We start from the raw sequence: 13,231 nt of genomic DNA, 5'->3' as shown, positions 1-13,231 counted from the left end.
ATCCACTCTTGTGACTGTTCTATGTAGGTGGGTGTTGTACTTACATTCTCACTTCTTAAAGCAGACTGTGTTTAAGACATTCACCTCAGCTGCTATCTTACTATTCTTTTTAGTTTATTTCCAAAATTTGTCCTTACATGTTTGGCCTACATATATGTCTTTGTACCATTTGTATACCGATGGCATTGGGTCCCTGGACTAGAGACTATAGACAATTGGGAGCCATTATTTGGTTGCTGGGAGCCAACCCAGGTTCTCTGGGAGAGAAGCCAGTGCTCTTAACTGCTGAGCCATCACTTAACCCCGTACTGTTCTTTAAAATATTTGAAAAGTGCCTGTCATAAAAACAGCAGCTTCTGGGGGAATGGCCTTTTCCTCATGGTGGCTCTGGAGGCTCCGTGTCTCCGCTGCTGAGGGAGTGTTGGAGGCCCACTGTGAATTCCTCACACTGGGATGGCATCTGCAAAGCTGCTAGTGGGATTCTGCTAATAGGGGTTTTCCTGCGTCTCTCACAGGATATGTTTCCTTTCCTATGCACCATAGAAAAGACATCTGCATGAATCTTTAAACAGTCAACTTCTCAAACAGGAAAATGTCGAGATGGTGGTCTTTTTAAAAAAATTATTACTTATACAGCTTTCTGTCCACATGTACACTTGAACACCAGAAGAAGGCACCAGATCTCACTATAGATAGTTGTGAACCACCATGTGATTGCTGGGAATTGAACTCAGGACCTTTGGAAGAACAGACAGTACTTTTAACTTCTGAGCCATCTCTCCAGCCCATTTTTAAAAATGAGATTAGTGGAGATAGACTAAGAAGTAGAGAAACATTTACTCAGGTGTCTTGAGTACAGTTTATTTTGTGCCACTGCAGTGTAACAAACAACTCTATCTTATCTGTATATATTCCCCACCCCACCCCACCCCCTCTCGGTTTTTGCGAGACAGGGTCTGTTGTGTAGCCTTGGCTGTCCTAGACTTGCTTTGTAGACCAGGCTGTCCTCAAACTCACAGTGATCCTCCTGCCTCTGCCTCCGGAGTGCTGGGATTAAAGGCGTGCGCCACCATGCCTGGCTTAGGCTTTGTTTATTGGACTCAAAAGCAGCGATGTATCCTCTTGCTATGATGGAGGATAACAGCACAGGCCTGGAATTCCAGCACTTGGGAAGCTGGAGCAGGAAGATTGCAAGTTGAAGTCTAGCCTGGGGTACGTAGAGAGGCCCCGTCTAAGAAACAAAACGAAAGCCTAGATTGCTGCGTAAAAGCTCTCTTGGCTTTGGCATTACCTGGAAATCAGGGCAGAGAGACAAATGGCCGTGTTTCTGAGGTTCGTGCCAGCCCCACAGGGGCATCTAGTGTCGGCCGAGGCCTCAAGCTTCCTCTCTGCTGGGCTGTTCAGGCGTCCTAGTCAGGGTCACTATTGCTGTTGCTGTGAGGAAACGCCGTGACCCAAAGTGAGTGGGAGGCAGGGGCTTATTTGGCCTGCACTTCCACATCCTTCCTCATCAAGGGGTCAGGGCAGGGTCCTGGAGGCAGAGACCATGGGGGGGGGCGTGCTGCTCACTGCCTTGCTCAGCCAACTTTCTTAGGAACCCAGGGCCACCTGCCCAGCAGTGGCCCCACCCACTTGCATACGGCCCTATCTTCTGGGGGCATTTTCTCAATTGAGGTTCCTTCCTCTTCCACTGTAGCCACTGTTACATCTGTGCTGTGTAGCCCAGGGTGGCCTCAAACACAAACTACTTCTCCCTTAGCCTATTGGCTAGCTGATGACGTGCATGGGTCACCACCCCTGGCTTTCTGTCTGTATGAAGCCACTGAAGTATGCTGTCAGCCTTGCTGGAACTAAGGCAGAGTAGTAAATTGCATCTCGTAGGATATTAGGCTAGATTTGTAGTTCTTACATTATGTAAGTGTTGGTGGGAAGGCTGAGACCAGGGCCTCACTATAGTACCTTGTGTAGACCAGGCTAGACACCTGCCTCTGCCTCTCAAATGCTGGGATTAAAGGCATGCACCGCCACGCCCAGCTACATTTCGTGAACATTAAAAGACATATTTGCATTGCCTCTTGCTGATTGGGATTTGTTGTGAAATCTGTTGCATGTTTTCTTGATTTGCTTAATGCTTAACTATGCCATCATGTTAAATTGTTTTGGTGTATATGTGTGCGGGTGCACATGTACGTGTACAGGTGCACGTGTGTTTTCAGGGAGGCCACACAGAGTCAACCTTGGGTGTTGTTCCCTGCCATTTTTTATTTTACAAACTCCTGGGTCCAGGGGCTGACCAGCCATTGCTCCCTAGTGCTGGGACCACAGGTGTGCCATCAATCTTGGCCTAGCACTGGGACCACAGGTGTGCTGTCATGGCCAGCTCTTCTTCAGCAGTTTTGGGTCCTGTTCCTTACATGCCAAGGGCTCTGCTGACCCAGCTCTTCTTTGCTGGCCTACCGTTTGTTGATTTTTTTTATTTTTAAGAGTCTTGCTTCTGATCCCAGGCTGACCTTAAATTCTGGCCACCTTGCCTCAGTTTCTACCATGTCTGGCTCACTGCCCTCTTCTTGCTGAGATGGTCTCAGTCTTTGCAAAGAGAGGTGCTGTGCAGGTGGGAGAGCTCACACTTGACAGGCCTCCTGAGCGTGCATCTCTGGCAGGGCATTTAGGATTGCACCTTACCTCCTTGTGCATGACTATTCATTGATTATTTTTCATACATAAAAACATTTTAGTTTTCTGGTTCATTGTTCAATCACTCTGAGATAAGATACATTTTTAAAAATTCAAATTCGGCAAGATATTTATTTATTTTATTTTCAACATCTTAGCTTTCCAAGTGAACTATGAATGCTACTTGTCAACACTGGTGGCTCTTGGAAGGAGTTCTAGTCTTTGGAATAGTTTCCACATTTTTCTCTGTTTAAAAACAGAGGTGGAAGCCGGATGTGCTGGCGCACACCTTTAATCCCAGCACTCAGGAGGCAGAGGCAGAGGCAGGTGGATCTCTGTGAGTTCAAGGCCAGCCTGGTCTACAAAGCGAGTCCAGGACAGCCAAGGCTACACAGAGAAACCCTGTCTTGAAAAACCAAAGAAAGAAAGAAAGAGCCTCCTGCCCTTTGTCTTTAGCTCTTACCCCACACAGCCCCCAAACCTCTGTTTACATTAGCCCAGTTCAGGCTCCATACAAAGGGACCTAGGCTCTGTAGCACCTTTCATTACTGTACCGCTCGCTGCCAAGGTCTCTTCAAGCTCTTCTCTAGGTGACAGCGTTTTACCCATCTGTGCAGTAACAGCGGCACTCTGGTACTGTCTCCCATCACTGCAGGGATTTTAACTACTTGTTTCAGTTCTCTCGAGCTGGGCCAGGAGGTAACTCTTTCAGAATATAAGGAACTGTATGGTCTTCCAAAGCCCAACCCGCCCGACACCGTGGAGGTCCAGAGCAGCCTGCACTTCCATCAGCACTTCTCTGTTGGGTTCACCACGCTGGGCAAAGGAGGGCTTGGCTCTCACTTCCCAAACAGCTAATAGTGGGCAGTGGACAGTTAGGACCTTTAGTCCATGTAGGGAATAGTATTGATGTTACACCCAGGCTCTTTCTTACATGTGCTAGGCAAAAGCAAGGTCTCTTGTAGTGTGGGCTGGCTCTGAATCCCTCGTCTTCCTGCCTCTACCTCCTGACTTCTGAGTTGTGGTACCATGCCTAGCAAGTTCATTTTTAAGTAAGATTTTAAGTTGTCTCCCCCCCCCCCCATCCTTTTTTTTTAACAGTCCTTTATATGTTTTAGATACGAGTCAGTGCCTTACCAGACTAGGTTTGCAACAGATGTCTGTGTGTATTTTATTTATTAGCTGGTATGTGTTTGATATGATGTATGTGCCAGGGTGCACATGTGGAGACAGAGGCCAACTTGGAGAAGTCAGTTTTCCTTCGTCTTGCTGAGCCCTCGCGCAGGCCTTGAAGGTGTCAGTGTGTTCTCTTCTGTTGCCTGTAGTGTCATACTTAATCTACTTTTGCCATCCGGGGCCAGGGCGCTGTGTTGCTGTTTTCTTCTGGGAGCCCTCGGCCCATTTGACATCATCTTCTGGTTTGCTTCCTTCACGGCTGCCCAGCTGTTGCAGCATCATGTGTTGACACTCCTTCCCCCGTGACTGGCTTTGGTTCCCATATTTTTTTTAAAATGTGGTTGTTATTGTTGTTTGTGTATGTGTTACATTATGTGTGTCTATGTGGGCACATGTGGAGAGACCAGAGGACAACACTGTGGAGTTGGGTCTCTCCTTCCATTTTTGCATGTGTTGTGGGGACCACTCAGGTCACTAGGCTTGTGCAGCAAGCGTTCTTTCTCTCTGAGCCGTCTCACGCCTGAAGAACTCTGTTTCACAGTGAAGGACCTTAGTATCTCGTACCAAGCATTCAAAGTGTGCAGTCCCAGAAGTCAGCGAGGAAGGTCAGCAGCAGCCGGGCTATAGAACATGGGCATAGGGGCTGCCACTGGGCTTTTGCCCCCGCCGTGTTACATGTCCCAGCAGTGCGCAGAGGACACTTGTACACAAGCCTTGCAAAGATAGAAGGTGGCTCTGGCACGGACAGACGCTGCTTTCTCTATGTCTAGCGTGGGTCCAGGGCCGTGAGGAGGAACTAGAGGGAAGAAGCAGCATCGCCCACCACATGTCCCACTTGGCACAGATGCACAGGTGCTGGCCTCTTCTGTTCACAGCGATATGGTTGTCAGGGAATTTGTCAGCATTTGGCCACGTGCCGGTTCCACTTAGCCATATCCGCGTGGCACTTGCCTTCTTGAGCAGAGTGCAGTAGAGAGGCAGCCGGCTACGAAGCCTGAGGTGTGCAGGGCGGGGCCTGAAACGCAAAGCCTCCCGTGTTCACCTCCATCTGGCAGCCCCGAGAGGTTCCAGGACCCCAGCTAGCTGTCACCACGTTCCCCATGCCCAGCTTACTCTGCGAGAGGTTGAACGATCTGGACCAAGCCCCCACCCTGGTCTTTCTCCACCACGCCAGCCTGTTCCCTTCCTTCTGTCCAGCTGCCACCGCCATACCATTCAGGCTTCGCTTGCCGTGCCTTGGAGCCCAGGATGTGGCTCTTAACTCTGGCTGCAGAATGGGACTGCCAGACGCACTGTCATCATAAGGTGCCTTAACCAACCACCTCCCATTTACTTAGGGCTCCCTTTCCTAGGACCCGACTCGGCTTCTGTGGCCACCTAAGGCCAGCCTCCCGTTCCTCACTGGGGTGCTGCGCAGCCAGCAGCTGACCTGGATCGCTGTGCCGGGCTGTTTCGGGAGGGTAGTGGCAGGCGCTTGGAGGCAGGCAGCTGCCTCTCTCTAAGTCTGCATAATTGGTCCTGTGGAGTCACTCTGGGGAGCCAGCACAGTGCTCAGACAGGAATGCAGATGCCAGGGAGAGGAAGGTGCTAAGGAACTGGAAAATGACCCTGGCAGGCTGAGGAGAAAGCCAGCAGATCCTCTTGTCTGGGGCTCCCTTCAGCTTCACACCCACACGGTACCTACACTTTGGTATTTCCCTGTGTCCAAAATCGGAAGGGCAGAGTGAGTTTCCCGCCTACCCTGAAAGGCAGGTTTTCCTTCACGCTCTGTTCCAGTCTTTCTCTTGAGATGAAAGCCTGCCTCTGGCTGTTGTTTGCAGTGCTTGCCTTGTTCTCACTGCAGAGGGATCTGAGGTTTGCAATCTCTGCTTGAGGAGAGCAGGCAGAGTGCCGAGGCGGTCTGTTTTCTGGCTTGCCTGTTGTGGCAGTGCAGCTTTGACAGCACATGGTTCTCACACATGTCTCTCTGCTCTCTTCTTGCAGACACAATGCGGCGAGTGGTACGACAGAGCAAGTTCCGGCATGTCTTTGGACAGGCTGTGAAAAACGACCAGTGCTATGATGACATCCGAGTCTCCCGAGTGACCTGGGACAGTTCCTTTTGTGCTGTTAACCCCAGATTCGTGGCCATCATTATAGAAGCGAGTGGGGGAGGAGCCTTCCTGGTGCTCCCTCTGCACAAGGTGAGTGAGTGACACCCTGTTCTGGAGCTGAGATATGGCCACCTGGTTTCTTTTTTTTAAAAAATTTTAAAATTTAAATAATGTATTCCTATTACATCTCAGTTGTTATCCCCTCACTTGTATCTTCCTGTTCCCCCCTCCCTCCCTCTTTCATCCTATTCCCCTCCCCTAGGTCTGTGACAGAAGGGGACTGCCTCCCCCACCATATCATCACAGCCTGTCAGGTCTCATCCTGGTAGCCTGCTTACTCTTCCTCTGAGTGCCCCACCAAGGGGAAGTGGTCAAATAGGGGGCACTAGAGTTCATGTCAGAGTCAGTCTCCACTCTCCACACAACTGTAGAGAATGTGCTGTCCATTGGCTAGATCTGGATAGGGGTTCTAGGTTTACTGCATGCATTGTCCTTGCTTGGTACAGCAGTTTATGCAGGTCCCCCTGGGTCCAGATCGGTCAGCCTTGATGGTCTTCTTGTAGGATTCCAGGACCCTCTGGGCCCTTCCATTTCCCCATTCTCCCATATCTCTTTCACCTGGAGTCCCAGTAGGAAGTCCCAGCATCTGTCTCAATCCCCCGCTAAATGAAGACTCTCAGATGACATCCCTGTTGGGCTAGTGTCCAATTATATGTGAGTTTATACCATGTGTATCTTTCTGGGTCTGAGTTAACTCACTCAGGATGATCATTTCTAGTTCCATCCACTTGCCTGCAAATTTCAACATTTCCTTGTGTTTAATAGCTGAGTAGTATTCCATAGTGTAAATGTACCACAGTTTCTTTACCCATTCTTTGACTGAGAGACATCTAGGTTTTTTTCCAGATTCTGGCCTTTACGAATAAGGCTGCTATGAACATAGTTGTGCATATATCCTTGTTGTGTGGTGGAGCATTTTTTGGGTATTGAGGTAGCCCTATGTCGGTTGTGGTTGTGGTTTTGCTGAAGGAGTCGGAAGCAGGAGGATCACGAGTTCGAGGCCAGCCTGGGCCGCCTGGTTTCCAAGTTGCCTCATGTGGGTTTTGAGAACTGAACTCAGGTCCTTGGCAAGGGCAAGTAAGTGCACTGAGCCATCTCTTCAGGCTGCTAGTGTGTCCTGTGTCATGTCATGCCCCCCGCCCCTGAATTCCGAGTTGTAAATGGAGGATGCACTCAAGAAAGTGTCCAAGGGATGGTCTTAGCTCAGGAGTCCACACAGACAGAACACAAAATTCAAGATTTATCCCAACTCTGGGTAATGAGTTGCAGCATGGGATTTGAACTGTTTAACAAGTGGTAGAAACGAAAGGCCCTGACTGAGTGGCTCTGTATGCACCCTCAGTGTGCCCTCACCAGTCCTTTCCTAACTTTGCCTTTCATGGATTTCCCCGCCCCCATGTCTACTTCTAAGCCATGTGAACTAGAGCAGGTCTCAGGGTGGATCTCAGGCTCTGGAAGTAGGCACCGTCATCAAGTCAACTTGCTGTCAAGAGCACTGCTCCACATCCTGGGGGCAACTTCCAGGGGCAGCTTCCGGTTCCTGCCATTCCCTCTCAGGTGTTGATGACTGGCTTGTTCTGTTTTAACATCTGTGTTTGACTTCCCTGGCTAGACTGATGATTGCACACTGAGCCAGTCTAGAAAGAATTAGCAAGATGGGCGCCCAGGGTAGGAAGCCTCTTTGTTTCCAGTGTAGCTTCCAATTGGTCCACAGGAATCTTGCCATTAATAATGAGCTTTTCTACTTAGATACTTTTGTTTCTCTTGACTGATGCCATACCATTGTAACATAACCTGCCTTTAAACTGCTTTAAACTGAGTGTCAGTTGCGTTTAGCCCACACATCTATTTAGTATGTTCCTTCAAGGACTTTTTTTATTATTTTTAATTATGTATAGAGGTGTGTGTGTGTGTACATATGTGTGTGTGCTCATGAGCACACATGTGCACTTGGAGGCATTGGATCCCCTAAAGCTGGAGCTACAGATAGTTGTGAGCCACCTGGTACAAGTGCAGGGACTAGAACTTAGGTCCTCCGGTCACGCTTGTAGCCACTGAGCTGTCTCCCTGCCTGTGCATTCCTTTACTAGGAACTTGACTTTCTGTTTCTAGGGCTCAGGGCGGCCAGCTGAGAGGACAGCCACAGCCTGTCAGCCAGGTCAAACACTCATGGTCTGTTTGGAGTTAAAGCAGTTTTCTTTTTATAAACCGAGGGACAAATTCAAGACATTCTTTTCATCAAAGAAATGGAACAAGCCAATTAAGAAGCCCAAAATAAACCCTGAATGGCTGACCTTCCACTGAGTTCAGACAGTCCCTTCAGCTTCCACATCCACAAAAGGCCGGGAGTCCATCTTTGCTTCTGCAACCCACGGCTGACTCTGAGCCTCACAGCGCTGGCAGGGGACCAGCCTGGTGATGCGGGCCTTACAGGAATGAGAGCAGAGCGAGTCCGTGGAACACGGCTGTGCATTGGCTGGGGAGAAGGCATGGTGGGCAGGGTTGAATTATGTATTAGTAGGGGCCTTTTCCAATACCCGCCCCAGCTCCCAGCACAGCCCTAGCAGATTTACTCTACAGGCAGATGGTCATCTGTTCTAACCCAGGTGTGCTAGTCTGGCTGCCTCCCAGCCACCTGCCCTTTGACTTCTCATCTCAGTCTCACCTTGGCCTTCTGCTGTAACTCTGTCTTGTAGTGAACTCCTCATGGCCGCTTCTTCCTCTCCTCTCTCTGTTTACCTGACAACCCCCACCTGCCCCTGCCCCTCAGACTGGGAATGGAAGTCCTGCCTTCTGCTGTCTAGTTACTGGCTAAATCCGCTTCTTTATTAACCAATCACAGATATTTGGGAAGCAGTGTTTACACAACACTGGTATAGGAGATCCTTCATAGAATTGACAGTGCCCATGTCTGGAGTCTAACCAGATCTTGGGGCACAGAAATCAGCATCTGAATACACGGTGCATCAAAACATCCTCCAACAGAGCTGAGTTCAGGTCTCCAACATCATGTGACAAGCCAGGCTTGGTGATGTATGGCAGGGAGCAGGGCAAGAGGAGCCCAGGGGCTCGATGGCTGCCAGATTCACTGAGAGACACACCTCCCAAAAAAGAAGAAGAAGGAGGAGGAGGAGGAGGAAGAAGAGGAAGAAGGGTGGTGGAGAACAATAGAAGACACCTCCACATGTGTGACACACACACACCTTCCCTCCAACTCCCTCCCTGTTACACTTGAATCGAATGGCGCTGTGATACAGTCTGTGTGGCCTTGCCCTGATGTTGGTGTAATCTTAGTGACAGCATTTGGAGGTAGAGGAGCCCGTGGTGTTACTGGCTCCTTTCCTCAGTAGGCTCACAGGGCCTCTGGGTGCTTCTCAGGCACTCAAGTGTACAGTTAATTCTTTGTGTCAGAATGAGTGGCTTTGAGGAAGAAATGAAGGCTGAGAGTAGAAAAGCTGTGACGTTGAGTCGTGGCGGAGTCACCCTGTAGTGGGATGTGGATCTGCCATGCTGTCCCCTGTCCCCCTTTCTGTAGTGTAAAGGAGCTGTATATAAAGTGGCTTTCAGCTCTGGCCATCCTCTGTGCCCTCACTGCGTCTCTTCTTCTGTGACTGTCTGCTCTGAGGCAGGCTCCGAGTGGTTCCGTATCCAGAACACGTAAAGCAAATGCTGCTTTCTCCTTCTTGGTCTGGTGTGTAACTCTGAGGCACAGATGCCAGGGCCCCACCCAGCAGGTGAGGGGGTGGTCAGGCCTGTGCTGTGCTGGCAAGGCCTGGCATAAGCCCATGCCAGCTGACACTGATGTTTTGTTCTTCCTGAGGTGTGACCTGGCCACTGGGGCATCACTGTCTGTAGGACATAGCACCGTGCCCCGTGTTGGCACGAAATGCGTTCCCTGTAATTTGTGATGTAGCCATGGTGTTTGAGTGAGGCTTGTGGACTTCACGTTGTTGATTCTTGATTGTTATGTGCGTCTTCGTTGTCGTTTGACCATCACATGTGACACCTCGCTGTTTGTACGCTCGGCTCCTGCCCTCAGCTTTCCGCCCTGCAGGGGAGGACAGAACTTCAAGCCCGACTCGTTCTCGTCTTCTGTCACCAAGCTGCCACCCTGCCACCCTGTACCCCCACCCCCAGCCTTGTGGTCAGAACCAGAAGTATCTTATCAGATTGCTACTACTGGCCATGTATGGTGGGGTACACCCTTAATCCTAGCACTCAGAAGGCAGCCTACATAGTGAGTTCCAAGCCAGCCAAGACTACATGGTGAGCTCCTCTCTCAGCACCAACAATGTCCAATCACCCCCCCTAACTCCACCCCCCGCAGTGGTGCACGTCTTTAATCCCAGCACTTGGGAGGCAGAGGCAGGCACATCTCTGTGAGTTCGAGGCCAGCCTGGTCTATAAAGTGAGTCCAGGACAGCCAAGGCTCCACAGAGAAACTCAGTCTTGGGAAGAAGAAGGAGACAGAGAGAGAGAGAGAGAGAGAGAGAAGAAAAAGGAAAGGTGCAAGGACTTGAGCTCTTGGTGAGCTCTGACTGTCTGTCCTGCTCCAGCTGTGCTACCTCTAAATGAGAACTGAGCTCACTGTGGCTCTTTTTTTTTTTTTTTTTTTTTTTTTTTTTTTTTTTTTGGTTTTTCAAGACAGGGTCTCTCTGTGTAGCCTTGGCTGTCCTGGACTCACTCCGTAGACCAGGCTGGCCTCGAACTCACAGTTATCTGCCTGCCTCTGCCTCCTGAGGGCTTGTATTTTATTCTTTTTTTTTTTTTTTTTTTTTAATTTTAAAATATTTATTATTACCAATGCCAAACACACATTCCAAACTTTGGAAGAAAGAAAACGTGTTTTCAACCATACATTCACTTTTCTGTTATCATATGGGCAGAGCCTTTCAGTCAATGGTAGCTCCTCGTTGCATTTGTATACTTAATAGAAGGTAAATTACACTTGATATCCTCTAACAGTTATATTCCAATGCTCCCATTCAAAAGATAACTGTTTTTAGGCTCAATTCTCCATCAATTTAATCCACAATTATTTGCCTAAATGCTCAAGAATTAATTGAATTTCTTCATCGCACATAGCTTGTAGGCATCATCCTTGAAATTGCTACACATTGTTAGGTATTATATTATCTAGCATTGTATTTTATTCTTAAGAAATTATTTATTTTTAGCCTAGCATGATGGCACACTCCTTTAATCCCAGCACTCAGGGAGGCAGAGATAGGTGGGTCTCTAAGTTCTGGTCTACAAAGTGAGTCCATAACAGCCAAGTCTACACAGAGAAACTCTGTCTTGAAACAATAACAACGACAATAAAAGCCAAAAGAAATTATTTATTTTTATGTGTATGAGTGTTTGCCTGCCTGCATGTTTGTGCAACGCCTGCAGGGGCCAGAAGCAGTTGTTTGGTCCCTTGGAACTGGAGTGAGGCTCTGCGCACATGCTGGGAGTTGAACATGGTCCACTGAGCCGTCTCCCCAGCCAGCAGCCATGTTGTCAGCTCCTGTCACGGGCTCCAGGCTCTGTGCATGCATTGTTGAATGTGCACACCTGATCACAGGGACCACGGCCACTCGGAGTCTCCCGTTTAAAAGCTAGTGTCTGCCCACAGTAAATCACATTTTGTAAGCTTGTAGTCTTGTGATTAGGTTCTGGGAGAATATAAATTAGTTAGACAATCTCTGTCTTCAAGATTTAAGTTCCCAAATGAAAATAGTATCAGGGACAAATATATTGAACGACATATATGCCTGTGCTCACACACAAGCACCAGCTCACACATGTTTTAAGCATGTGATTTGTGAGTTTTTTGTGTGGGTGGTTTTACTAGAAAAAGTGGATTGTCAGTAGTCAGTTGAGGAGCAAGGAGCATTCTCAGCGAAGGCGTGGTCCTCAGAGCAGCCCACACGAGACTGGCTCCTCTGCAGCACTGCTCACGCCACGGCACGCCGCTGTGCTGTGGCTCTGCAGGTGTGGTTGCTGTGTCTTCCTGTTCTTCAGTCTTTCAGAGGGTGAATAAGACAAGGCAGTCTAGCTGAATACAAGCTGTCCTTGTGGTTTGACCTGGCATGAGGAATAGCTTTATCCCTTACCACAAGTGCCCACGCTGCCTCATCTCCAGCATTCAGGTTTCAGTCCCCTGAGCAGTCTGCTGGGTTGGCATGTACAGTCCTCTCTGGAGCAGCCATGCTTGTGATGTGCAGCTGAAACAAGCATTCCTTCCCTGCGGTGAGCCACAGGGACTCCAGCAAGCGCAGCAGCAGCTCCTGGTAGGCACACGTGAACTTTGGACCTCAGAAAACCTGCCAGTCCTGCCTTAAACAAGTAAGGGTGGAGGGGTGCTCTTAGAAATGTGCATGCATGCTCTCCGGCTGCTCACTTGGATGGAGGATACACTCTGCAGTCTCCTGTCCCCCTTTGTGCGCCACCCCTCCCCCACTATTCTGATCATAAAGGGCCTTTGAGTCTTTGAGTGAAGTTGGACATGAGTGGATGGGTGTGGCCAGGGCTCCATTAACCTTTGTGCCACTGTCTCTTTGCTCCTTCAGGATAGAAGTGCAGTAACTTTTATTTATTTTAAAAAATCTGTCTATAACTATATGTAGATATATAGGTTGCTCCTGAGCACTGATCTCAGGTTGTCTGGCTTGGCCATAAGAGCCTATGTCTTAAGCAATCGAGGACTTGGTAGGCAAGTGGCAACTGTAAAATGGGCATCACAGACTATAGTCTTTGACATATAGTGTTTGTTTACACTGCAGATGTTACTAATAAAAGTTGTGCTGGCTACTTTTATCTCAGCTTGACACAAGCTAGAGTCACTGGAAAGGAAGGAGCCTCAATTGAGAAAATGACTTCATAAGATCAGGCTGTAGGTCACTTTCTCAATTAGTGATTGATGGGGAGGGCCCAGCCCATTGCGGGTGGGGCCATCCCTGGGCTGGTGTTCCTGGGTTCTATAAGAAAGCAGGCTGAGCAGACCATGGGGAGCAAGGCAGCAAGCAGCACCCTCCATGGCCTCTGCATCAGTTCCTGCCTCCAGGTTCCTGCCCTGACTTCCTTTGGTGATGGACTACTTGCTGAAAGTATAAGCTGAAATAAGCCCTTTCCTTCCCACGCTGCTTTGGTCGCGGCGTTTCATCACAGCAGTAGTGGCTTTCTGATGTCTGTCCTACCCCACCCCCACGCAGTGCTGGGGCCTTGTACACAGCCTAGCCTAGCGT

The 13,231-nt window shown here is 49.2% G+C and overlaps 1 protein-coding gene across 2 annotated transcripts in view; it reads left to right on the top strand.

The window, feature by feature from the left end:
* Positions 1–13,231, top strand: part of Coro1c (coronin 1C) — a 74,119-nt gene that overhangs the window by 21,863 nt on the left and 39,025 nt on the right. For both annotated transcript variants that reach the window (XM_051161695.1, XM_051161694.1), the window contains one exon: positions 5,833–6,032. In XM_051161695.1, coding sequence (XP_051017652.1) covers positions 5,838–6,032 — 195 coding nt within the window. In that variant the 5' untranslated portion in view covers positions 5,833–5,837. The remainder of the gene's footprint in view (positions 1–5,832; positions 6,033–13,231) is intronic.

This window comes from Acomys russatus, chromosome 19, assembly GCF_903995435.1.
Source record: "Acomys russatus chromosome 19, mAcoRus1.1, whole genome shotgun sequence".
In the NCBI taxonomy this organism is placed as follows: Eukaryota; Metazoa; Chordata; class Mammalia; order Rodentia; family Muridae; genus Acomys; species Acomys russatus.
Note: the sequence above shows the minus strand (reverse complement) of the source record. Positions and strands in the feature narration are given on the sequence as shown.